This window comes from Aptenodytes forsteri, unplaced genomic scaffold, assembly GCF_000699145.1.
Source record: "Aptenodytes forsteri isolate BGI_AS27 unplaced genomic scaffold, ASM69914v1 Scaffold65, whole genome shotgun sequence".
Taxonomy (NCBI): Eukaryota; Metazoa; Chordata; class Aves; order Sphenisciformes; family Spheniscidae; genus Aptenodytes; species Aptenodytes forsteri.
Window position 1 is genome coordinate 4819273 of NW_008795127.1, and position 25942 is coordinate 4845214.

A 25942-nucleotide genomic window follows, 5' to 3' on the forward strand; every position below is an offset into this window, starting at 1 on the left:
TACTACACAGTCATTTTAAGAAAAAAAAAACTGGAAATAGTGAATTTGGCAATATTTTTTCCTCACTGGCCATCCTCACAATCCTTTTGAAGCCTCTTTGATTGACTGTTAGTGTTTTTCACAGTCATCTGATGGGTCCTATCTCTTCCTAGCTGCCTACTGTCCTGCCTAGTTCAGTCCTGTACGATTGAAGTCCCTAGAATTTTAATTAATTGTAAGAAATAATAACCAAAGTGTTTTTGAAGGAAGTTTGTCCATGCACTCCATTGGCTCTGTTGCTGGAGGAGCATATCCATGTTAAGGAAGGCGTGTGAAGTTCTCAGGGAAGACTGAATGTGCTGTCAGGGTTTGTTTCCTTTTTGTTAAATCAAGCGGAAAAAATGCTTGACCTCTTTTAAGATAAAGTGTAGGAAAAATGGCGTCATGAATAAAACCCAGTTTACCACAGCAGCATGTGTAACCACAAGCCCTTCCTTTTCTTTCTCCTTCACTACATATCTCTGACTCTCTCAGAACCTAATTTCTTCCTGGGCATCCTAATTGCTTTAGTCATCTCAGAAAGTCCCAGGGAGATACTGGATATCCTTTTGACCCCAGCCGGAATGCCACAGGCAGTATCAGGAAAAGGAAGTTAGACCAGGACCCCATTTGTTGTCCTGCTTGTCTCCAGAGGAACTTCTGGGCTTTTTTGCAGGCTCATTGGGTTCCTTTCAGAAGTGGTAGGCATTGTCAGGGCTGCTTGCCTTTTGGTATCCTCATTTCATACGGATTAATTTATTTTCTCCAAGTCCCTATTTTGTCATTTTCTTTTTTTATTATCAGATTTGCTGGAAAATTTGGCCTCTACAGTCCCCTCCCATTATAACAGAGGGGTGTTTGAGAACTTCACCCATTCCTATCCTTACTTCCACATTCTGCTACAGAGGAATCCGCAGTTGTAAATACAACCTTGCTGTACATAATGATGAATCTTTTCTGGTATGAATGTATGTTATACCTGTCTGTTCTCAACAAGGCATGAATTAACATTTGGAAATACAGCCCTTCAACCCTTCTGCTTCAGTTTCGCCATCTGTAAGTTAGAATTAATACTTTCCAGCTTCAAAAGACTGTTCTGAGAAGTGTCAGTGATGTGTATACAATAATTATGGAATATTCCCTGAGATTAGAGTTCCTTGGTATTTTGTTTTTGCTGTGGAGATGGCTAATGTTAGTTGTATTTTGTAAAGCAAATAAGCAGAGTTTTCTTTCACAGGTCTGTGACTCCTATCCTACGGAAGTGTATGTACCTAAGTCTGCGACTGCACACATCATAGTGGGGAGCTCTAAATTTCGGAGCCGAAGGCGTTTCCCAGCTCTTTCCTACTACTGCAAGGATAACAATGTAAGTGTGAGTTTGTAGCTTTGAAGTGTTTTGTTATTTTGGCCTTGCTTTCATAATTCTTCTAGTAAGATTTCACAAGAAGAAATCAGTGTTTATTCTAAAAAAAAAAAAAAGATGATTAGTGTGGTTTGTACATATGGGCACACACTGGAATTATGGTTAGTTTATTAACAGGCATTTACTGCAGTCATTTAAACCCAGCTTCATCATCCAGCTAACAAAAAAATGCGACCCCTGTATCACAAGGAAGTGGAGTAGTACAAGAGGTCCTGAAACATGGGTGGCAGAAGAGTGAAGGCCAGTAGCAGGCAGCTTAGCAGGTGATTGGGAGCAGAACAGAGCAATTTAGGAGCTGGTAGCCACAGTCTGAGAGCAAGTCAAGGAGGAGGAAAAACTATACTTGCAACAATTACAGAATCAGGAGTAGCCTCTGAAGAAAAGATCTGTGAATAGACCCAAAAGGGATGGATGAAAGAGCTACCAAATTTTGGCTGAGCTACCAAATTTTGGCTGAGCAACGTGTCGTGGCTTTGTTGAAGAGACTCTCCTTGTCTGTAAGAGCAAGGAGTGCCACCTTCTCCTCTCCTTGACAGAGGTTCTCAGGGCTGAGTGAGGAACTGCCTCACTTGTCTGTAACCATTTGGAAAAAAACCTGAACCTAGACTATTTGCATTTCTGTTTCTGGCAGCTGAGGTAAAGGAGACCCTTGGACTGAAGGATCCCGTGGACTGAGCGTTTTTACATTTGCGTCCCAGCCCCCTAGGGACCGGCTTAGCTCAGCTGTCATTACCGGTTAGGAGGATGGTGTCCCCTTTGTACTCACAAAGGATCTGTGTATCTAACAGCTCCTTCTGTTTCAGTCCCAGGCTGGCAACTGCATCGAGAGGTCTTCCCTAGTGCTGGGAGACGGCCAGGACTTCCCAAGAGACAGAGCTAATGTGGGATTACAGGGTGTCTGTAGAGTTTGCCACGCAGGGTGGGAGATATTTCCGTAGGATGTCACAAGCAGGAATCATAAGCTACAGTCTCCATAGAAATCTTATCTTTACAGTGGTCCCTGTCATAGGTTTAAGCTTCAGAAGGAAGGAATGAGACATTATTTTGACTCCTTCTTTATCGCTTATTTCATCAGAATTCTGCTTCCATAAAGATCTATGAATTTGACAACAAAACAGGAGGATAGGAAGATTTAAATAGTAAATACAGTCTCTGCACAAATTGCATATTATCTTTAATATTTCATTAGGGCCAAAATTTTCAAAATTAATCACTCTGCATAATAAACTAAGTCCAAATATAGATATCTAGGATTCAAAACACTTGGACATTTCCAAATCTCAGTGAAAGAAAAGGTCTCAGGGATCAGCTAGATTCCAATATATAGTGATCCAGTTTGCATGAGTTTCATGGTTTCAGCCTGAATGTTTTCCCTGTTGTGGTTGGAGTTCAGGTTAAGGTTCAGACCACCAGGATCGGAAGTACTGTGTTTAGTCCCGGATCCTTCATGGTTCAAAGGGCTAGGAAAAGGGTTGGGAATGTTGGAGGAAATACCTCCTTGTGAGTTTGGAGGCTGGCATGAGTTGCCAGCTAACAGAGTAATGGGCAGGAGTGGGGTAAGATTAGTGATGGTAGACATTGAACAGCTACGGTTACAGCAGGTTGGGAAGAGGTCTGCTGCAGGCAGGGGAGATGGGTGCCACTCATTCAGTCTTTCATACCCAGAACTTTCCCATAGCTCTTTGGTACTGACAAATTCAGTGATGATTGGACACCTTACTCTGCGTCTTACAGGATCTGTGTGAATATGATAAAATCAAACTCTGGAACTATCTGTTGAGCTTGTGCAATAGCAAAACATGACCTCATCTCTTGCCCTACTCTTAAACATAGCCCAAGAAATTTTATAGACATATGTGCTCATCCTAAGCAGTTGGCCTGGGTCGGAAGGAGGTGATCTCTTCGTGGATATCGTGGGTAATGAATCCCACTTATGATATGATAATGGTCACTACGTCAGCTTATCTTCCTAGTTTTGCAGTACTGGCAGTGCAGCTATTTCTTAAGCTGGGTCTAAACATGATCTTAACTCCAAGCCTAACAACAGACAAGCCATTCTCTCATACTGGTGCCAGCACCTACCTTAGACCTTTGGGCCCCCAGGATGATATAATGTAGTGGGCTCCAGCCCATACTTTCCTGAATCCTAACCTTCATCCACAACCCTAACTTTAACCTTAATCTTGAGGGCCATATCTGCCTTGTGTATGGTATGCTATGAATGAGAGAGAAATGTCTTCCTTCTATTAAAATGACAGGTTGTGGACATATTCATATGTACCTTTTGCTTCATGCAAAGGAGGTATATTAAATCACGGGAATGCATGCTGATCAACAGGCAAGACTCTAGTTAACTAATAATCTGTTTGCAAAAACTATTAATAAAGTATGATCAGGCTCTCACTCAATTCAGGATTTCTGTATTAAAGATCCACATTTTACTGATTAACTACTGATAGTTCAAAGACTTGGTTGAAAATGAGCATGTCCCTTCTCACAGTAATAAATAATCTGTAGGGCAGTCTGCATGGGTCACGGCCTTCAGCAGGCAGATTCTCTTCATGCTTATGTTCAGTACTTAGAAAGTGCATGTATTAGCCCCTTGCCCTCTGCAAATCTAGCTGCCCTCTGCCTAGCAGAAATAAAAACCTCCCTGCTCACCCATTTCACATTCTGTTCCTTCTTTCCCAGTTTCATCTGGAGGTCTGCTCCTGATGGGTCTGTGGAGAAACTCTCTTGCCTTCTTCAATAGCACTGATTAATAAATATACTCCAGGAGTCAGGCTGCCTGACCCACTTCCCATGCAGTAAGGTCTTTCTCCAGAGGCAGTGCTAAAAATACACCACCATCAGTGATCTAGCTGCATATTATGCATTTTTGTTTCCTGGACTCATGGTGTCTCAGGATGTTTAGTAACGCAGGTATTGGCGCAAGTTGGGTGTCATCAGTATCATAACTGGTAAGTGTGAGTGACAGCGCAAAAGGACCCATTCTTTATGTTGTATCAGCGTTCTTGTCATTGCAATGTTGTACTCATCACATCCTCTAGAGACCACCTTTCAGGAGTTAGTCCACTTTAGGGAAATGCTATATTTAAAATAGCTCTAAAACTTGGATTCAAGACTAGATCTGGGCCAATAGGGTTGTATTGTTTTAATATTTCCTTGCCTTTTTAAAATGAATTTGTTTATTAACATGTAATTCATTTTACCATTCTGCCCTTCCCACGTAACTGTACACCTATGCAAACATCCCATGAGCTGGTTCGGGGCACCTATGCAAACATCCCATGAGCTGGTTCTGTAAATGCTTCTGGATACTAAATAATTTCTGCTTAATAACTATGTTGATTTTTTTGTTTGTTTGTTTTTCTTCAGGCTTCCATATGTAGAAGCAGCCAGCCTTTATCTGGCTTTAGTGCTCGATGCCTTGAGGACGAACAGATGCTCCAGGCCATTAGAAAAGCAAATCCAGGAAGTGATTTCATATACGTTGTTGACACTCGGCCCAAAGTAAGTACATTAAATTTCTTGCACATAGCAAGACTGAATCTGGGCTGAATACATTAGGGAAGATGCACAGCCCAAATGATTGACCATACTTCTGATCTTAGTTGCACCCGTGTAACTCCACAGGTAAATCAGGATTTATCGGGAACCTTAACTAGGAACCTTGCCCACATTTTTATCCCTTGGAGAATTTTTTTCTTTACACTGAGCTTTTCTCTTTTTTGTTCTTAACAAAATGTTAAGATACAGAAAAATAAATAACTTGGAATAGTAGCTGTTTCCACACACAGAGGAGCTATCAGTAACTATATTACTGATGAGGCTAGTGAAAAATAATTCCCATTATAAAATTGTATTTACAGTTGCTTGTAATATTGCAAAATTCTGCCTGCTTATACTAAAATTTTCCATGCAAGATTTCTCTTGAGAGTGGGAAAATTTCAACAACCTGTGCATGAGGCTAAGGAAAGACCATTTACTCAGGTTACAAGAACTGAGGAGGCCTTCTTTGAATATCTCCAGCACTTCTGCATTTTTGACAGAGAATCTGAAATACGGTAAATAGTGATCTCAGACACCGTATGTCTACAATTGACTAAAATCTTTGGCCAAGATAAAGGCTTTAGAAAAATTGCACTGTGCAGAAACTCAGTAACGATCTAGAAGGGGATGAAAGCTGACAAAACTTGTGTCCAAATTTGGCATGCTAGCAAACAGCTCAAGGTGATGAGGACTAGGTAGGCTTCAGTGCCTGGAGGTGGGAGCAGGGTTATATTCTTTCTTACAGTATCAGTAGCTTCCCTGCTGAAGTTACCAAAGCATGTGAAGGAAAAGAAACCAAAGGGGCAAGTCTCCACAAAATCCCAAGTAGCTATAGGATGACCTATACTGGGGGAAAAGGAAAAATGAGAGCAAAGGCTTGAGGAAAAGGAACAAGGAAGCTGTTTCAGCATCCTGAGATCAGGAGACAGAGCCTGAAAGGGCAAGGTGGCTAAAGCTGAGAAACATGAGGAATGGAGCAAGGAAGGGCAAACCTGGCAGAGCTGGAGCAGAAACAAGGAACTTGTCTGGTTGGCGATTGACTGAAGACCTGGGGGCTGATGGGAAAGTGCTGAGCGCTCACGGCTGTAATGGGAGGCAGTATCCAGAAAATCAGGGCCTTGGGATGTGCCATTGCACTTTGTAATTTGGTGACTACTTTGACCTTCAGTTCCCTCTTTTTTATTGGGAAGGTGAGGATGGTACCACCTTACTCGTGGTCCTGAAGAAAAAGAATTGTGATGAGCACTAGGAAAGGATTGGTACGACTGTGTTCAGAGCAGGCTTTGGATAGGAAGTACAGACCTGGCTGCCTAAGTAATGCTTTTTTAACAGTTTTCTGTATGTGATGATATTTATAGCTTAGCATTTCCTGGCTGATGATATTGGTACTCTTCCCTAATTAAGGAAGTTGCTCATTGATGGGATTTATTACTAAACACTTACTGACTTGGCTATTAATGATGTTTTGCAAGATAATAACAGGAAGGTCCCATCCTGTACGCTTTTCTGGTAAATGACTTTGGTGAGACACCTCCTGTATGCAGGGAAAAAAGCCTGTACGTTAAGTGGAGAGTGTGAAATTGGCTCACTCAGTCATGAACGAGGGCGTATTTCCAGCAACACTGGCTTCTTCAAGAGCTAGTCAGCAGATGAAAACTGTTTGTTTTCATTGAACTTCTCTGGGGAAAAAAAAGTTTTGATGTAAAGAAATTTGTATGCACAGATTCCTATTTATCTCTCTCTGTGCTGCAAGAATGGACTGATTTTCTAAAGCTCCTGTGATCCCAGGTGCCAAATACAGCCTTGTTACAGCTGTTACAGTTAATTTTGCAGCTCCTAATGCATGTATAAATCTAGAGCATGTAGGAAGTGATAGATATCAGTGCAAGCTGTCCCTGGCATTCCTCAGAGAACCTTTAACAAATGTAAAGGTAAGTTGTCGACTCTGGTGCAAGGTTTCCCATTGCTCTAGGAAGCTAAAAAACTACCTGCCTCTTCTCTCATCAGAACTGGTTCCTTGCAAAGATGATGAATATTGATGGGCCAGCATTCCCAAGTGCTCTTCATATGCTGTCCCTCATTGTGCTTGATAATTTTCAAAACAAAAGCTTTGGCTGCGGAAGAAAGCTTTGTTTCCATTTCATTTAAATATACCAGGATGACCATATGCAGAGCTTTACTTAGGCTATTGTCTTTCTTCATTTTCTCCTTCCTCTATGTGTTTACAGAAGAAGCTAATATAAACTTACTGCTTATGAGTAAACCAAATTAGTTCTATAACTCTTTATAACAAGACAGGACTCGCTTATTCTCCACATTAAAGAAGATGCCAGGAAATCTGGCAAGTGAGGTCTGTTCCCTTTGGAGGTTGTCTCCTCATATTCACTGAGATTAAGTGAGGACAGGCACAATTTAGAGAGCTTTGCAACAACTACTTTAAGAGCAACAGATGGAATTTTGGTAGGTGATGTGGAAAACTTGTTAGTAAATATTGTGGCAGCTGCAAAGTTTGGCAACCGACAATATTTAAAATAAATGAGTGCCAGAAAGCCTTGCAAATTTAACCTTATATTTATTTGCTTTTAAAGAGGGGTATTTCAGACTGTCTTAATGAAGGATTTCTGTGACAAAATTGCTCTGTGGCAGAGACTGTTAATAGCATTTATTGTACTGAGGATTAGGTCAGTTAGGGGCTAGACGTTTTTCATTTAGGGTTTCAGGGGTTTGTGGTGGCTTAGGCTCATGCGTACAGATCTTTCTTCCTGAACCTATATGCTGTTGCAGAGAAAGACTGCTTCATTTTGTTTATATTAGAACACTGATGTCTACTTCAAAAGAGAAAGATTAGGCTTCAGCAGGTAACTTATATCTTTCTAGCAAGTCACACTGAGGACTCTGTCCTTAAAGGACATGCTGTTCACAGGCCGTATCTTTTTTTTATTGTTCATTGATAGTCAGAACGTCAGCAGACTGCTGGTTGATAGACAAGAATTTTTTTCTGCCTGCAGTTTTTCCTGAATTGCATACTACAAGTTAAAAGAAGTTTTACACGAGACTTGAGTTAATGAAAAATGCTGTTTTTTTGCCCAGGTTCCTATCTTAGAGTATGATTCCTTCTGTTGTATCATGAAATTCACGCAATGTTTCAATTCCTAATGGTAGTCCACAAATGTAACTATGTATTCCCATTGCCAAGTTCTGCTCATGGGAATGGATGTGCTAGAAAGTGTGAAGATGGGGAAAAAAATCCCCTATCTTCACATATTAAATTGGACAGAATAAAAGAATTGAAAAGCAGTCTCACCTGTCTGCTTATGTATCTAAAATGAAATTATAATGGCATAAAAAGCTTTTAGTCTTTAGCTGTTTCCTTTGAAAGTTTGAAAGTTAAGAGGTCAAATTTGGTCCATGGAAACATAAAAAAGCTAGACTTGTTCATCTTAGTTGGAGGTAAGTTGGCAGCAGACAATCAGTCCTATTCAATTGCATGCATTTGGCTCCAAATTAAAATTGAATGTCAGGAGTATATGTGTTTGGGGTGGAAGAGATCTGAAGAGACACATTCTTGTATATCCCGTGATACCATTAGCTGAATACTGAAGTGTATTATTGCGAGCTTCAGAAGTGACCACAGAAGCAGCAAATCAATAGTACTGCCTGCAATATTGGGCAATAAACTGGAAATGGAGTTATCTGCATAACCTCTTGTCCCCTAGGCAATGCTTAAGAGATCCTTTGTTTTGATTTTTCATGAGCATTGCCTCTCACTGCAATGAAGACGAGTCATTTTTTTGTCCAACTGATACCTCGTAAGGTCTCTCCAAAAGCTTTGTTAGTGCCCTCCAGTTTGGACATGCAATATCCATTTTTATTTGGTTCTTAAATCTTTCGTGAGCAGAAGCTCTTGGTTGTGCTTGTAGGCGTGGAGGTTCTGCCACGTGGGCTGCTTTGTTACTCCTGGAGCCTTCATATTTCTTGGGAAGTTCAAAGGCTCCCCAGCCTTACAGCGTGCATTTCATAGAAGACCAGGGACTTCATGCAAAAAAGACAATTTCTTTCTATTGGACAGTGAGATTTTGCTACAGGAAATAAAAAAAAAAAAAAAAAAAAAAAAAATCCAAAAGCTTTGTTAGTGCCCTCCAGTTTGGACATGCAATATCCATTTTTATTTGGTTCTTAAATCTTTCGTGAGCAGAAGCTCTTGGTTGTGCTTGTAGGCGTGGAGGTTCTGCCACGTGGGCTGCTTTGTTACTCCTGGAGCCTTCATATTTCTTGGGAAGTTCAAAGGCTCCCCAGCCTTACAGCGTGCATTTCATAGAAGACCAGGGACTTCATGCAAAAAAGACAATTTCTTTCTATTGGACAGTGAGATTTTGCTACAGGAAATAAAAAAAAAACAACCCAACAGGATAATAAAGTAAAAGTACTTAATTCATTTCTATCAGCTCTAGTTTTCAGCCCAGAGATCAACATTTGGCATAATGGACTTGGCAGATAGTTTTCTTACCTACCAAGAATCTCAAAAGGGGGGAAAATAAGCATTGAAAAAACCCCTTAGTTTTACTCTTGGGAAAACTGAACTAAAGAAGCATTTAGTGACTTTCCCATGCCAGGAAGCAAGTAACAGATTTAAAGACAAAACTCCAGTTTCCAGCTGAATGTATTTTTTTGCTGAAGCACAGCAAAATATTTGATAGCGATACATTGCGGATGAAAATATTTGTGGTAATTTTGTCAATTCAGATCTTTTGTGGTCTTAGACAACTAGAGCCAAGATGCTATAAACTTAAGAAAAACCACTCCAACTCTCTCTTCATTATTCCAAGCTTCAAAGAAGTAAGCTGTATCAACTTTTGGGTGATTTGAGCAGTAAAACACAGTAATTTGGGCAACGTTGCAGTGTACATATGCTATGAAACAGTGGCACGGCAGATAAGACACTGCCACCTCCTGGGTATATTCTGCCAGTAAACATAATGCTGATCAAAAATAAAATCAGAACAGGCTTTTAAAAACAAATGAAAACCTTTATGCTCTTGCAGAGGAGCCCTACATAAGCTGTGTGTTTTTGTGTCTAACCTCACTAATAAAGTTTCACTCAAAATGTGTGAAATAGAGGTCAGAGCCTCAACAACCCAGTGCCCTGCAATAGGCTGTAAACAGATCCCCGATTCCTAACCCGTTGTGCTGACACTGTGATAAATGCTTCCTATTTGTGCCTGATTTAAATCACTCTGATTTATTGCAGTAGACCACGAGCTTTGTTTTGAAAATAAACTGTTTGCTACTGGTTTTCATCCAATTTTCCCTAATTTTTTCAGCTCAACGCAATGGCAAACAGAGCAGCAGGGAAGGGATATGAAAATGAAGACAACTACTCTAACATCAAATTTCAATTCATAGGCATTGAGAACATCCATGTCATGAGAAATAGTCTGCAGAAAATGCTTGAAGGTAATACTCTTCTTTATTGAAAACTAGAGGAAAGATTTGATCCTTCAGCCACACAAATCAGGATAACTGCTCTGAAGTCAGCAGCAGTGAAAATAGGTATGAAAAGAAACCTTTGCCCGGTGTGCTGCATGCAGCTGCCTGCTGGCTAATGGGACTCATGCAATGGAGCATCATCGCAACTAGTGGTGGTTTCCTCATTGTGCAAACACCTTGTTTCGTGGGTGAAATCCAGATATTGTTTACTTTAGTGAGAAAATTCATTTGACTTCAATACACCTTACTTCTACTATGTCTTCTTTTGCGGTTTACAGTTTGATGGTATAATGAAAAAAATCACTTATAGCTGACTTTGGTACTAGTGGAAAATACAGGAATTTTTTTTTTAAGCTCAGAAAACCTATGGTTTGATTTTTGTATGTGGTCAATAAAGTAGTAATGCGTTTTAGACTGTGAATTTTAATAGAAACTTACTCACGCCCTGTACAGAGCATGCCACGTCAGGTTTATTTATGAAACTCACAGTCAATGGATGTAACCATTCAGCACCTTCATAATCCCATGGAAAGTAATAATAATTGCTTTATAAATACTTAACAGTGTATAAATGAGCACATCTGTACTGCCACTTAATATTTGGAGTACATTACTGTTCAGAGGCCTTCTGGGAAAAGGGTAAGAATAAATAAGCCATCCTTGACCCTTAACGGCTCGTTGATATGTAACAAGCAAATAGTAAATAGTGCTCGCTCCACTCCACAGAGTCTCAGTATTTACTTCACGTATATCATCAACAGCTTCTGTCACCTCCTGGATCAGCTTGAACTAGCTATTCTTGACCTGATGCTCTGCCCATGCTCTTTTATTCTTCATCTGTCTCCCATCGTCTGTATGCAAATGTGAATTTTAGATCTAAGAAGGGCTTACTTTTTCCATGACAGGAGAGCTGTGCTCTGTTTTTAAATAAGAGCAGTTTATGAAAACCAGCAGTAAAGTGTGATGCAGGTAAAACAGTCACTCTCTTCATGCCTTATTTTTGCTTAATTCCTTGGTCTAAGGTAAGGGTCTCAGGAAGGAAAACAGAAGGATTTTTAGTTCACTACAAAGTCTTGTTTGGCTAGGAGAGAGGCCAGGTGAATAAACCTGTCCCTTTATTTATTCAGCTTAAGACCATCGAAGTTAAAATACTAAACAACCAGCCTGGCTGCGTGGGACAGTGCTGTGTATTATTTTTGAGCCAAAAGTTCGTGAGACAGGCCCATGGCCCAAACTGACACATAACAAAGTAATTTCTAATGCATTTAACGCTTCAGGCTGCTTGGGGGCATAACTTCTTAGCATCTATTTCTAAATGAGCCATATGCTCAAAACATCTGCTTTTTACATAGGTTTTATATTTGCTATGTTGAAATCTCCTATTTAGTGACCTGGCTGATAAGATTAGAAATTAGAGAAGTTAAAACCACGATTTCAAGCACTTGAGGCTTTCAAGTACTAAAAAATTGTGGTGCGCAAATACTTTTTTTTTTTTTTTTTTTTTTTTTTTTTTTTACAATCTTATGACTTTCAGTGTACGAGCAGAGCTTTTCTCACGTAAGGTGCTGCATAGTTTTTCTCTTTTTCCATTTGTATCAGTGTCCATCTGTTTCTCCGGTGGCCTTCAAAATGGTATTTATTACCTGACTTGTGCATACAAAGGGAACCAGAATCAAAAAGGCTGTCAAGGACGATAGTAACGTACATTTAATATGGCTTTAAATTTTTACCAAGGAGTACTTAAACATACCTAGGTGAATCTCTAAGGTAAAACATCACGTTACACTACAAACATTACAAAATACGTCTGCTGCTCGTGATCCGTTGTGAGGTGTTATAAGGTACATAAAAACCTTTGAAAAGACGAATGAGGCTGATGAAAACTGATTTTAGTTTAATGTGTGCTGTATTGTTGCCTGGAAGTGTACAGCATGGAAAAGAGAACATCAAGTCATAATGGGTCTGATGTGTTGCAGGAGTGCAAGGGCGATTTTATTCAACTTACTGGAATTAAGCAGAAGTGAAGGTTGGAGGATCTTTTTCAGATGAGAGACTGCAGATTATTTTCAATATACAATTTTAAATAACTTCCAATGCTGAGGAAATTTGAACAAAAATTGATTATTCACTTTTCCATTGGAAAATGCACTTATATTGGGAATGTGTTAATTTCAATGATGTTTCTTTAGGAAAAAGCTGAAGAAATTAGTTTATACTTACGATAATGTCAACAATTTATTTGAGTAGGTAAAAAAAATTTGGTTTCAGCTTTGTGATTTTAATGACTTTAATTCTAGCAATTTTATTTATCTTAACTTTAACATGTTATTTACTCTTGTATAATGTTAATTTTTGGCAAAGTATATCAGCATTATAAAATGATTAAATTTGTAGGATAATGAGAATTTTTTCAGAATATGCAAAAAATATTGAGATTTGACTGTTCTCTGGAAGTAAAATGCATTTCAACATGCTGGAATTTCCTTCCAGAAAAAAAAAAAAATTGTTTTACTTTTGTCTCTGCTGCCTCATATTGCTTTAGTATAGTATTGATTTTTTTTTTCATTTAAAGAGAGGTATATGTGAAGATCCTTGTGATAATTTTGATCCTGCGCACAACCTCCTTGAAATAATTTTTAATATCAGAAGGAAATGTTGCACGAGGACTTTTCTCAGTAAAGATTCAAAGGCTGACTGAGGCTGCTGTTTGGCATTTGTGATGGCGGGGGTGAGCTTTGCTGTACATCCAGGGGCCAACCAAGACTTGACCGCCGTTTGTTGTGCATTGAGATGATGACCCCACATGCTCCCTGACTGTATTTAAACAGCAAATATGGGCTTCTCCTCCCCTCATACCAGGAGCAGTAGTTGCCGATGTAAGAGCAGCCCTCTGATCCTTGGACTTCAGCGACAGATCAGCCAGAAAGAGAGCCTGAGGGTTTGGCCCACAGCATTTACTCCTTCCTCTACCTACGGCCGTCCTGCCAGAAATGGGGGAACTGGTCCAGCATCCCCCTCTGGTACTTTTGCTGGTGGAAGAGGCAGTTTCCACCACGTGTCCTGTTTCTTCCTCCCCTCCTGGGGAAGGAAGCACCGCTGGATTGCTATGAGCTCTGCCCAGCGGCTCTTGATTTTCCTGTGCCCACACAGCGGGTGCAGCAGGTCTTATTTCTCCCAAGGTTTTTGGTACCTTTTCTGCTGAGATGGAAACGCCTTTTCTCCTTAGGATAAGCCTCATAATTGAATTCATAATTGAACTCAGTATTGAGGTCCAGATCGGTAGGCAAAATCATGTGAAATATACAGCGTATGCCTTTAGGACAGTCTGAACTTTGCTCAGTGAAGTGGTTGGTAAATATTGACTCTAATTTGGTAGTGGGAATGAGCAAAGTACTATTTCAGCCTTACCTTGGGCTTTTGTAAACAGAGACAGCAGCTTCAGCCAGAATTCAGCTACTAATTGGTCATGCTTCCATCTGCACAGGAGCATTAATCATGTGAAAAGCTGTTCGCTTTCAGTGCTATCTATGCATTTTTATAAATACCCTTCAAAAATGACTTTTAAAATAACCATCTGGTCGAGGCCCTACGTACAAAGATTGCAAGACTTTGTATGGACACATTAGGCTATTTTGCCTCTGAGTTAAATGGAGTTAAGACAGTCCGATATGTTCAGATGTGATATAAACTCTGACTTAGGCCTGTAAAATTAAATTCCAATTACGTTGAAGGAAACTAAAGTTATGCCACTGGTCATAATGGCCATAATTAACTGAGTCTTTTGGAAGATTTCCGGAGGACAAGAGACCTACTAAGACATTATTAATTCACAGAACATACGTTAACTCAGTAAAAACCATGACATTTTCCACTGTATTCTTTAAATGAGTTTCACTGATTAATATCTTTTTCCTTAAAAGACAGTATAATTCTACATGCATCAAAAGAAATGCGTAGTCTATTTATGGGGTGAATTTAGTATCTCACTGTTGAAAATAGATTGCACCAAATATTGTTGAGTATTTGTTTGCTGATGGATTGAGGTATCTGAATCAGATTCTGATTGCCCTTTTTTTCTTCTGATGTCACAAACTCTGTAATATTAAAAAATAGACAGTTGGATGCAGCAGGATAGAAACTAATGTTGTAAAAACTGGGAGATTTTTTTTTTCTTTAAACATGGCATAGAGCTTGGAAAGTTTTCAGGAAAATATCTTCCTTGATGAATTATGGCTTTTCCTCACCATCAGAATACTTTCTGACTACAAGTGAAGTTTTAATAAGGGTTCATTCAGGGATGGAGAACTGTTGAGTGAATCGCTTTAACTCAAAGACCATCACCTGTGGTGATGGTGAAGGCTGGGTTTGGTGGGCCTGCTCTTACAGAGCTTCATCAGCAAACGTGGCTGGGAATAGGCAGCTGTGGCACCATTCAGGTGGCTGTCTGCCTGTCTCACAGCAGAAATCGTATGCCTTCTGTTTCCAAGCTCTCATTATTAAGTACACGATCCCCTCTCAGGGGTTTGAAAACTTTGCTCCCCACACAATTTTGGGAAATCTGTGCTGCAAGAAGGATGTATTTGGTAAACTGTTTGCAACAGGTTTTGTAACAGCTTCTCTTTTTAACTTAAATCAACACATCGGTTGAAATTTGACCCAACCCGTTTCTTAAATATATGTTTTTTTTCAATGGTAAAGTCTGACTGTGAAGTAGCCATTCTTTTCAAAAGATGAATGTTTTATGCAGGGGATTATCTGAAGAGGTAACTCTTAGGTTGAACAGTCAGTGAAAGCTTAAGGGACTATAATTACTGTACTTTTAAGATGTAGCTTATTTTGCAGTTTGTGAGCTGAAATCACCTTCAATGAGTGACTTTCTGTGGGGCCTAGAAAATTCTGGCTGGCTGAAGCATATCAAAGCCATTATGGATGCTGGCATTTTTATTGCAAAGGTAAAGTGTGTAAAATGAGAACAAAACTTGGACTAACCAGATACAGAAAGTGAGGACCAAATTCTCTGCTTGTGGGTAACTTCTGTTATCTTCAGTGATGTTCTATCTAAAAAAACCCATCTTGCAATGCTTCATATATGAGGAGAGACGATTCTTAGGTGCTGTTGTGTAGACATTTTGCTAATATGCTAAAAAAAAGGTTGTGTTCTTTTCACCGAAGAATTCAAGTGTACTAAAGCCTCTACTAGCCTGTATCTTGTTATGCCAGGTATTTGAGTGTCCTTACTTGACTCCCCAGCAGTGATTGTCACTGTTTCTTTCCCTATTTCCCCTGCCTCCTCCACTGGTTTCTGGACATTTTCTCTCTTGAAGGTTTCTGTTCGAGGACTGCTTCTTCGCATGGTAGTTGTAATATAGGAATATTAGCTACTGTGTTATCCCCTTTGAGTTATTTAGAGACCAACTAAATTCACCTCCTAAGCCAAATCCTGTGTATTACCATGGCCAAACTCTCTAGCAGCTTCTACTCTTACATACTTGAGAACCGTTTCAGAAAACAGTTGTTGGCTTTAATAAGAAATTATTTCTCCTAAGCCCACCCAAAGTAATGCAGATATTTGTCATCTACCAACAGTAGTTTTAATTTTATTACCCCCTTCCTTGTGCTCTGCCTTTTACTGTTTCAATTCTTATTTTTGAGATTACTATTACAGTTTCTTATAGGCCGTTTTATTCACATGACCTGCTACATACGACAATATGGATACAACTTAATGGGTTTCCCTCCTCAGTAACTGCTTGTTTCTCTTGCTTTGCTTCTTCCTGCTCAGCAGGCAACCGTAGTTTCTTACCTGAACAGCAGCTGCAGGATAAATGCACATGTTATTCTTTCTCCCAGCCCTACTAGCTTTCATTAGCTTGTAGAAATTGGGTCATTTACATTAGCTCTTGCCAACTTTTCCCCAGTGGCTAGTCTTAAAATACTGTCCAAAAAAACTTATCCTTTGTCCGTATGCTTGCCAGCCTCGTGCCTCCTCAGACATGCATTTTGACCCGTTCTTATTTGTACAGTTCCCAGTTCGCAGTTGTTGGTCTCCTGCCCACAGGGGTTCTATTTTGGTAGAATTTACTTGTCTCTTGAGATAAACATAGATAATTTATTATTATTCCTTGTTCCCTATTAAGCCCAAACTTAACTTAAATGTTTGTTTTTCTAAGCAGTATCTTTCCTAACCTATTTTATTTCTCTACTTTCTAAATTCAATTCTCTTTAGAAATGACAAAGGCCAAAACCCTTAGAATTTAAAATAAAACCCTCAAGTTCCAGAAATAATGCAACACCAGACTTTGGAGAACTTAGTATGATCTCTTCTGTATGTGTTTATGTATAAAATGGGATCCTCTCCCCCCAGTTATTTACATTAGAGATACTGATACAATCTTGCTTATTAGATACGGAAGTTGACCACTACCACAGGCTTCCCCACAAACCTTTCGAAGTATGTCATCAGTGTGCAATGCAGTGTGCTGTAATAATATCCATGCTGGCGCTGGCATCGGAAGCAGACATTGCCGTTATTGACATTACCATCAAGATGAGAAACTAACACCCATATTGCAAGTATGGCTGTTCTGTTGCTGATACGCGAGTTAGAGCATTAACTGCATCTGAATCTGCTTTAGGTAGTTGTCCGCTCTGACAGATTGATGTATTTTAATTGAAACGGATCCCACATCCTCCTGTAGTGGAGCATAAACAGGTGATGCTGCAACCACCATATTGCGTGGGATGGGATGAGATTAAGACTTTTCAAATGAGAGGAGTAACACTCAATTCAAGAACTCTGTGGCAGAATAAAAAATGAACAAGCTTTCCCAGTTCCCAAATTAATGCTCTCTATATTGTGCTGTCTCACTGTTCCTTTCTTACCATTGCCTTTCTCCCTGCTTGTGAAATGTCTGACTTTTTCTGTATCCTTAGGCTGTGGCTGAGGAAGGTGTGAGTGTGCTTGTTCACTGCTCTGATGGCTGGGATAGGACAGCCCAGGTTTGCTCCGTAGCGAGCCTTCTATTGGATCCATATTACAGAACTATGAAGGGATTCATGGTAAGCAGGTTCTCTTTCACAGAGTAAATAAAGTATTATGGCATCATTTAAGATTAATATCTTTGGTTTTAGTGGAAAATAAACTTTCCTTAAAGATACCTTTTTTTTTTTTTTTTTTTTTTTTGAGTAGGAAGGAAGATTTTTATCTGTCCAAGTTACAGTCTCCCAGTTTCTGTATGAAATGTTATCAAAGGTGGGGATCAGTTGGGCACCCATTTCTTTTTTTTCCTAACCTTGACCAGGAAACTTTCTCGCAGCCCAAGGAGCTTTTTCGTGCAAGCAAGAACTTGTACTCATTTTCAGGGTTCAGTGAAGTTTTGAGTGTCAGAAGTATCTGCTCCCTAGACATTAGATTGCAATGAGCAGCTATGTGGGGAAAATCTGTTCCTTTCCCAAGCAAATCAGCACTGGTAAAGCATCTAGGAATGCTTATCAAGTTACTGGTCACACATTAAAAAGATGTTTGAGACATTTTTAGGTTCTATTTTAGAAACTGATGAATCAAGCTAATTGAAGTTGTGCTGAAATACCGGCATCCTATCTGCATCCGTGAAGAGTGCTACTTTCTCTTGAGCTGGCAGCAGTGCTCATCGCTCATTATTTTTCTGCTTATTCTAAAAATTATCTGGGATTCTAATACTGCTTGCTTACATCATTCTTGCTTGTCACTTTTCTGCTTATTCTAAGAATTAACTGGGATTCCAATACTGCTTGTTTACACCACTCTTCTGCTGCTTCAACGTGTGTCAGCTCTGCTCCACAACACTGAATGCAATATTCTCATTTTAGGTGTTAGTTGAAAAAGACTGGGTTTCCTTTGGTCACAAATTTAACCACAGGTAAGGTGGTGCTAAGGTTTTTCTATATATAATTTTATGTAGTCAGTATCAGCTGCCATTCCAATTTTACTTCCTTGTTGCCTTACAAAGCCTGTCAACAGAATGCCCTCAGGAAACTGCCATACCCTTTTCTCCTACTATATAATTTAGCTGCCTGGAAACATCTAAGTGAAATATTTTCATATCAGTCTTTTCTTATATACGCACTCCAAGACTGCTACTAGGAACCCTGAGTGCTGGTCTTGCAGTTGCTACGAGCATTGAGAGATCCATGTGAGAGAAAAGTAGTATGTGTGTGGCTTGCAGAATCCCTTTGGACTCCAGCAGATCTTTCAGTAGTGCCAAGACTCCCCATGTAAGTCCCTGTTCAGCAAAGTCTACGTCTTCCAGGACTTAACTCGCAGACGTGCCTAAAATTAACTATTACATAAAGTACACTCTTCCTATTACACTCTGTTCTAAGGAAAACAGTAGGATTTGTTCAGAAACGTCAGGTAAAGCGAAGCGGAAAGTCATCTATTTGGATAAGTTATTTTGTACATCCATTATGTAAATGCTATAATGTAATGAAAATGTTTGAAGCCTTTATATATTTAAACATGGATCAATATCCTCATTTTCTTTCTTTCTTGTATTTCCTTTTAGTTTCTGTAAAAATAAAAAATGCAATTTTTATATTGGAGTTTAATTACATTATATTGCTTGATTTGAATATAAAATTGTTCTAGTTTCAAAAAACACAACAGAACTTTCAGGAAATCTGTGCAGCTCCACACCACCTGTGAAATTCAAGCAGGAATTACTACATTTAATATCATACTCTCAGATGTCTATTATTCTCAGTGGTGAAAGATATGAAATGTAATCACCACTGATAGCTTTGGTTTGCAGTACAATATTGCTGTATTTTCTTTGATGCATAATAGTAGAATTGGAAGTTTCAATTTTAGATGTTTATGGAATTCTACTCTGTTGGCATATATATATGTGCACACACATATATACACACACACACACTAGACAAGCAGAATAATTGATTGAAATGCTTCTTCCTGTTATGTAGACTTATAAAATATTTTTTATTTCTATTTGTTTTATGTTTTCAGGCTCCTTTTCTTCATTGGCAGGAGTTCCAAGTGAAATTTCTATTGACATTTCTATAGACAGAAAGTTTGATGTTCACTTGACAGTTACAGTAGCATGTAAACTTTTCCCACTTTCTAAAAATTTCACCAAAAGAGGGCAGCTTTAAACTGTTCTCTACCAAGGTTATTCTGTTCCTCTCCTGCTCATTTTTCTGGTTTTGGGAATGGTCTGCCATTAAGTGACTGTCTAGGATACGTTTTTGTCCTTAAGTCATTGCAGTCATTCTTATGATGACTTATGTTACTGTGGTATAACTTTACATTAATAGCATTAAAACATGGCTATGCAGCAGCCAGCTGTTAGTAGTAGCTGTAAGGCAGTAAGACACCCGTAAAAGATGGGGTTTTTTTGTTTGTATCTGATAAATTCTGCCTTCATTCTACTCCATGAGTCTTACATCATTTCTGTAAGTAAAAAAAAATACTAGTAGTTGAGATTTTAGAAAGGAATGCCTATGATGTAACTTGCACACTAAAAGTGAGGGGTTTGTTTTCATTAGTGTTAATTCAGTTTTCCTAGAGGATTTCAGGTTCTAACTGAATGTACCTTGTCTTGTTTCAGGTATGGCAATTTAGATGGAGATCCGAAGGAGATATCCCCTGTTATGGACCAGTTCATCGAGTGTGTCTGGCAATTAATGGAACAGTTTCCTTGTGCCTTTGAATTCAATGAGAGATTCCTCATCCACATACAGCATCATATCTATTCTTGCCAGTTTGGGAATTTCCTGTGTAACAGCCAGAAGGAGAGACGAGAGCTGAAGTATGAAAGACTTTTCTTTAGTAGCATATTTACGTGTGGGGTCTGTGGGTGGTGGTGTATTGAGGAGCCAGACTGTCGTGGTTTAACTTCAGCTGGCACCTGAGCCCTGCCCAGCCACTCACTCACTCCCCGCCCCCGGTGCGATGGGGGAGAGAATCCAAAGAGCAAAAGTGAGAAAACTTGTGGGTTGAGATAAGAACAGTTTAATAACTGAAATAAAATAATAATAGTAGTAGTAGTAGTAATAATGATAAGAAGGAGAATATACAAAGCAAGTGATGCACAGTACAGTTGCTCACCACCCGCTGACCGATGCCCAGCCAGTCCCCGAGCAGCGGCCCCCCCCGGCCAGCTTTCCCCAGTTTATGTACTGAGCATGACATCCCATGGTATGGAATGTCCCTTTGGCCAGTTTGGCTGTGCCCCCTCCCAGCTTCTTGGGCACCTCCAGCCTTCTCAGTCGGTAGAGCATGGGAAGCTGAAAAGTCCTTGACTAGTGTAAGCACTACTTAGCAACAACTAAAACATCGGTGCGTTATCAACATTATTCTCATCCTAAATCCAAAACACAGCACTGTACCAGCTACGATGAAGGAAATTAACTCTATCCCAGCCGAAACCAGGACACAGACGTTTGCCAGTCTACATGTATGCGCTTTCATAAGGTGCGGGGTGCAGTGTAGACTTCTTGGCTGTCATCTTCTGGTAACACAGATTAATACCGAAAAAAGTTGATCCTCTGCAATGTGGCTCTGCTGGGAGTGTAATCCACGGTGTGCATGACAGGGATTACTGAAAACTGAAGAGCATTAGCCCTTCAGCCATGTGGCCCTACCTTTATTGCAGCATTAACAACATACAAGGCAAGCTGTCACTGTAGCTCTAATAGAAGATGATATTAACTCAATAGTTAAGTTCTCAGTTTAAGATTCACTGCTCTTCCATGTTTTAACCTGTCTTTGGATCTCATGTCAGGACACTTTAGTCCTGATCTCTCGGATACTTTCTTATGAACAGCCTTTTTGTCTGGTGGCCCTCCCTAGGACTGTCAGCAAAGTATCCTTCTGCTGTCTGGCCCCAAAGCAATTACGAAATAATCTACCTGCCTTCTGGCCCAAACAGACACAATATCATTCCTGGCAGTGCTGATGTTCCTATCTGCTTCCTGGGGCCCTGGCTCCTCGCGTACACCATGACACCCACCGCTTTTCTCATGCGTCCTGATCGTGTCAGCAGTAGTAATGAGAGGAAGGTGGGAGTTACTACTCGCTGCTGCCATTTGGTCCCTTTCACTGCTCAAATGCAGAGCAGCCTCAGTGCCACAGGCCATTTAAAATCAAAACCTTCACGGGTCATCATATCCCAAGACCTAACTGCATGAGAAATTGCAGCTCAATGGTGTAGGAGTGCTTTTAAATGTGGGGATGCCTTTGGTGTAGAAATCGGTCTGAAAGTTAATTTTATGGAAGTGATCCTCTCCATCTTGCAAAGGAACCCATCTCTCCACCTCTCTCCAGCTGCTCTGGCTTTATGGGGAATGGATTGGACTCTGCCTTTAGTGACCAACAAAGGAATATGGATCTGTGTTTTTCTATATTTATAACTTAAGTCTAATTCTGTTAAGGAAGTATAAAGCTGATTGTAAATGAGCAGTACAGAGCACTAGAATATCACATCTAAGCTTTAGCTACACCTGAATTGTAGTAGAGTCTTTAATATATTTTTATTTCATACGTATTTTTCAGAATCCAAGAGCGAACGTATTCATTGTGGGCTCACTTATGGAAAAATCGTGCCAATTACCTGAATCCTTTGTACAGATCAGACCATGGTCAAACCCAAGGGACCCTGCGCCCACAGATGGCTCCATGCAACTTCTTGTACAAGTAGGTAGTATCACTTGCTACTGAGAATTGTAGGATGTGTTAGCACAGAACAAAGTGCCTTTGTATTTAACTATTTCTCATTCCATAAGGTAGCTTATAGAGAGTAAATTCAGTCTCAGATGCAATGTGTTCATTCCGTGTGTGCTGATAGTCAGCCAACACCTCTGCACCATTCCTCAACAGAGTATTAGTCTGAAAAGAAGCTTAAGGTTAAAGCTACATTGATAGTTGTGTGTCCTAATTTCATGGTTACTCACTTCTTCCACTGAGAAACGTCTCTTTCAGTTCTGTTCTTTTCTGTGGTTTCTAAATTTAAAGTTGCTTTGACTTCTTCCATTCCAAGATTTTGTGATGTTTATTCGGATCAATTGGTGTCAAAAATAAAAAGGGACATTTCAAGAAATCATACGGTTTAATTGCTAAAACGAGTGTTTAGTAAAACAAAAAGCAGACTTTCCCCATGTTGTTGTTATACCTCGAAGTATACACAGTTTTACTTGATATTTAAGTTTTTTTTCAAAATGTAACAAAATATCATAATTTTAGAAATGTTACTATTGACATTCTGACTCGAGTAATTAATTGTGCCGTTAATCTTAACAAACTTAAGGAGAACTTGAATAGAAATTCATGAAAACTGTGATTTAAGTAAAACTGATCAGTTTGTTTTCCAGTTGCAAGTAAAAGCATCTGTTCAAAAGTCAATAAATATCCTCAATGACAGAAATGGAATTCTTTCACGTCTACTATTCCAGGTCACATCCACTTTAAAATTTAAAACAATTTAAAAATAGTCATTAATCGTATTCTTTAGGAGAGTGGGATTTATAAAAGAAGTACCGATACTGCAGATCCTCCATCGGATGAGTAATCCTGTTGATTTTAATGGAACGGCTTGGGTGCGTAAAGATTTCCAAGCATGAGCTATCAGATGATAAACTTAAGGGGGAATGCGAGTTAAATAGTGTACTATTGGGGTAGGAATAACAAACCACCAAGGAGCACGCACGTGCTCCGAAAATATCTGTCAGCTACTTGGCTGGACAGCTGCAGCTGAGGGCAGGTCTCTCGGTTACTTAACCTGTCTGGTGAACTAGTTACATACTCAGAGTCTGGCCGTAGCCATGTGTTGCCAGGAAGACAGAAGGCAGGAGGAGTGCTAGAGTAAGCTACGGACTTATAGTTCGAGTCCTTTCCTCCCGAAAATGAAAAATCAACTCAGCTGTTTAACTAAAAGTTTGTCAAATAATTCCATGGAACAGGAAGAGAACTTGCCAACATATATGCTTCATGCAATTTCCATAGACCAGTTTAAAATGTCAGGTTAAATTTTAAGAGAACAGGACGCCACGCTATTTTTTACTCCTGATTTTTAACTCTTCTTTACAGGGGGAAAAAAACCTGTTAACTAGCTGCACCTTACCCCCACCCCCCCAGCCCCAGACAAAAACAAGCAAACGGAATGTCAAAGTTGACTTCATGGGAAGTTAAACAACGGTTGAGAACTAGGATTATGAAAAACTGCCCTTAACCTTGGCTGTTTTATAGGTACCATTGCTCCAAGGCCCATAGTGTAGAACAAGAAAATAATGCAGCAAAAGTTTGTGTTCAGTGAACCTCCCTCAGCCATGTGATCTAAGTCAAAGGTACATTCACCTTTCTTTCTATTGTATCAGAATTGGTTCAAGCTGTGTGTGTCCACAGAGTTGCATTTTCAGGACAGACCCAATGCAAATGAACCATAAATCTTCCCAAATATTCAATGAACTTAGGTATATGCACTCTAATGATGAATAATCCATGGATGGATCATTCAGGACAACGTGTCTGGGGGAAAAAAAAAAAAGCGTTATTTAAGTCTTCTGAGGCCACCTCACCAACTGAGAAAATTGCTGACCTTCCCATCAATTCCAGGTTCTGGAGTGGTATGTACAACCGCTTTGAAAAGGGGCTGCATCCTCGACAGTCAGTTACTGATTATCTGATGGCAGTGAAGGAAGAAACTCAGCAGCTGGAAGAAGAGCTGGAGGTCTTAGGAGAGGTAATAAACACTTGATCTCGATGCCCCAGACTTAACTGATGGTAAATGAAACCCAATTCCATACGCTGCACCGTCCCATACATGCTACATTCTTTTCCGGCACGAGGATGTTCAGCCGTCATCTTTGTTCTCACATAAATTACTATTAATGTTTTGCATCTAAGACACAACAGTGGACTTTTTGTCTTTAGGGATAAAATTTCACTTGTGTTGGTGCACAAGCACTACTCCTGAAAGAAATTTTATATCTTTCTGTAACTTGGAAGGAATTGGTTTGTGATAAATCGTGCACTTCTCATAGTCTGTAAATGCAAATAGGCAGTTTTAAAGGGTGCCAATTGGGTTGTGCTCTGAACTTAGTTTCTTTCGTTGTTTTTTAAAAAGGCAAAGACACGTAAGAGGATCACTGGGCCCTAAATGTGTCCATGTAATATATACTGTTTCCTTTATTTCAGAGATTGGCTAATCTTCAGAAATCACAATTAAACGATGATAAAGTCAGGAGTAAGCAACAAGACCGAAGCAAACAGTTAGGGCTTTCTACTTCTGACAACAGCTTAGCTAACACTCCCCAGGAGTATAGCAACGATCTGAAATCATTCCCATCCCGGAGCCCTTCACAAGGGGATGAAGAAGATTCAGCCCTGATTTTGACACAGGACAACCTGAAAAGCTCTGATCCTGACCTCTCGGCTAACAGCGATCAGGAGTCTGGTGTGGAGGACTTAAGCTGTAGGTCCCCAAGTGGGGGTGGCTGCTTGCCTAGTGAAGACAGTGGCAAGGATTCAGATGAGGCTGTATTTCTGGCAGTCTGAAATACCTTCACAACAGCAAGGATCCAGATGAAGTTGAGTCTTTCGCTATCTGGAATGACATCTTTTCATCAGATGAAGAATGGGAGTGGTCTGTGGCCTAAAGAAATAATCCAAAGAAAGGGGACTGTGCAATTGTGTAAGTAAAGATCTAAGCAGAACAAGCCATTATTAGTTTTAAGACATAATGCTAAAGAAAGGTAGTATCTGCTGTTACGTTTAGTTAAGCCAACGTGCTATTTGTTTTAACTTTATCAATGCTGTACATATTCATTCCTTACTTTGTACATTTCCTTAATTATTTATTGTACAAAATAATAGTTCTCTGAAGACGTGAAATTCCAAAGTACTCTCTTACACGTAGGGACAAGGTTGAAGATTCATTAGCATTAGCCTTACTGGTGAATCAGTCAAAACTTATTTTTGTAGAGCTCTTTTGCCTTCAGACATGTTGTGTGTATTCTTTGCTTTTTTTTTCATGGGAGGTGTTAAATTTTGAATTCCAACAATTATTTTGCATATTCTCCTACTAGCATCCTTTATGACAAAGTAAAACTAACAAATGGACGTGCTTGCTTAGGGGACAAATGAAGCTTTGATCCTGCAAAAATATCCTTTAGTAAGCAGCCGCTACTGCTGCACATGAATGCATCCCATTTGTACTCAATCTCAATCAGTGTTGAAAGTTCAGTAGTTTCTGTGAGCAAAACTTCAAGGAATATAACAATACTTACACAGCCTTCGTGGTAAAGCATCCCTTTATAATGAACGGTACGTTAGGCAGTATGCTCTAGCCTCTTTATGTTTTGTTCTCAAGTTTGATTGTTCAGATCTTACCCTTCTTCCAAACTGCCTACATAAGATATAAAGGTAAAATTTTAAAGGTAATAAACCCCCAAATTCTCTGGCCTATTTTG

General features: G+C 39.6%; 1 protein-coding gene across 1 annotated transcript in view; it reads left to right on the forward strand.

Annotated features, from left to right (window-relative positions):
* The window catches only part of MTMR7 (myotubularin related protein 7), a 50417-nt gene extending 24905 nt beyond the window's left edge, over positions 1-25512 (forward strand). The window contains exons 7-16 of the mRNA XM_019471541.1: positions 1256-1384; positions 4820-4954; positions 10315-10447; positions 15311-15432; positions 17414-17539; positions 18329-18378; positions 20086-20286; positions 22032-22172; positions 24087-24213; positions 24669-25512. Of these exons, the coding sequence (XP_019327086.1) occupies positions 1256-1384; positions 4820-4954; positions 10315-10447; positions 15311-15432; positions 17414-17539; positions 18329-18378; positions 20086-20286; positions 22032-22172; positions 24087-24213; positions 24669-25028 (1524 nt within the window). The 3' untranslated portion in view covers positions 25029-25512. The remainder of the gene's footprint in view (positions 1-1255; positions 1385-4819; positions 4955-10314; positions 10448-15310; positions 15433-17413; positions 17540-18328; positions 18379-20085; positions 20287-22031; positions 22173-24086; positions 24214-24668) is intronic.
* Positions 25513-25942: the final 430 nt, after the last annotated feature.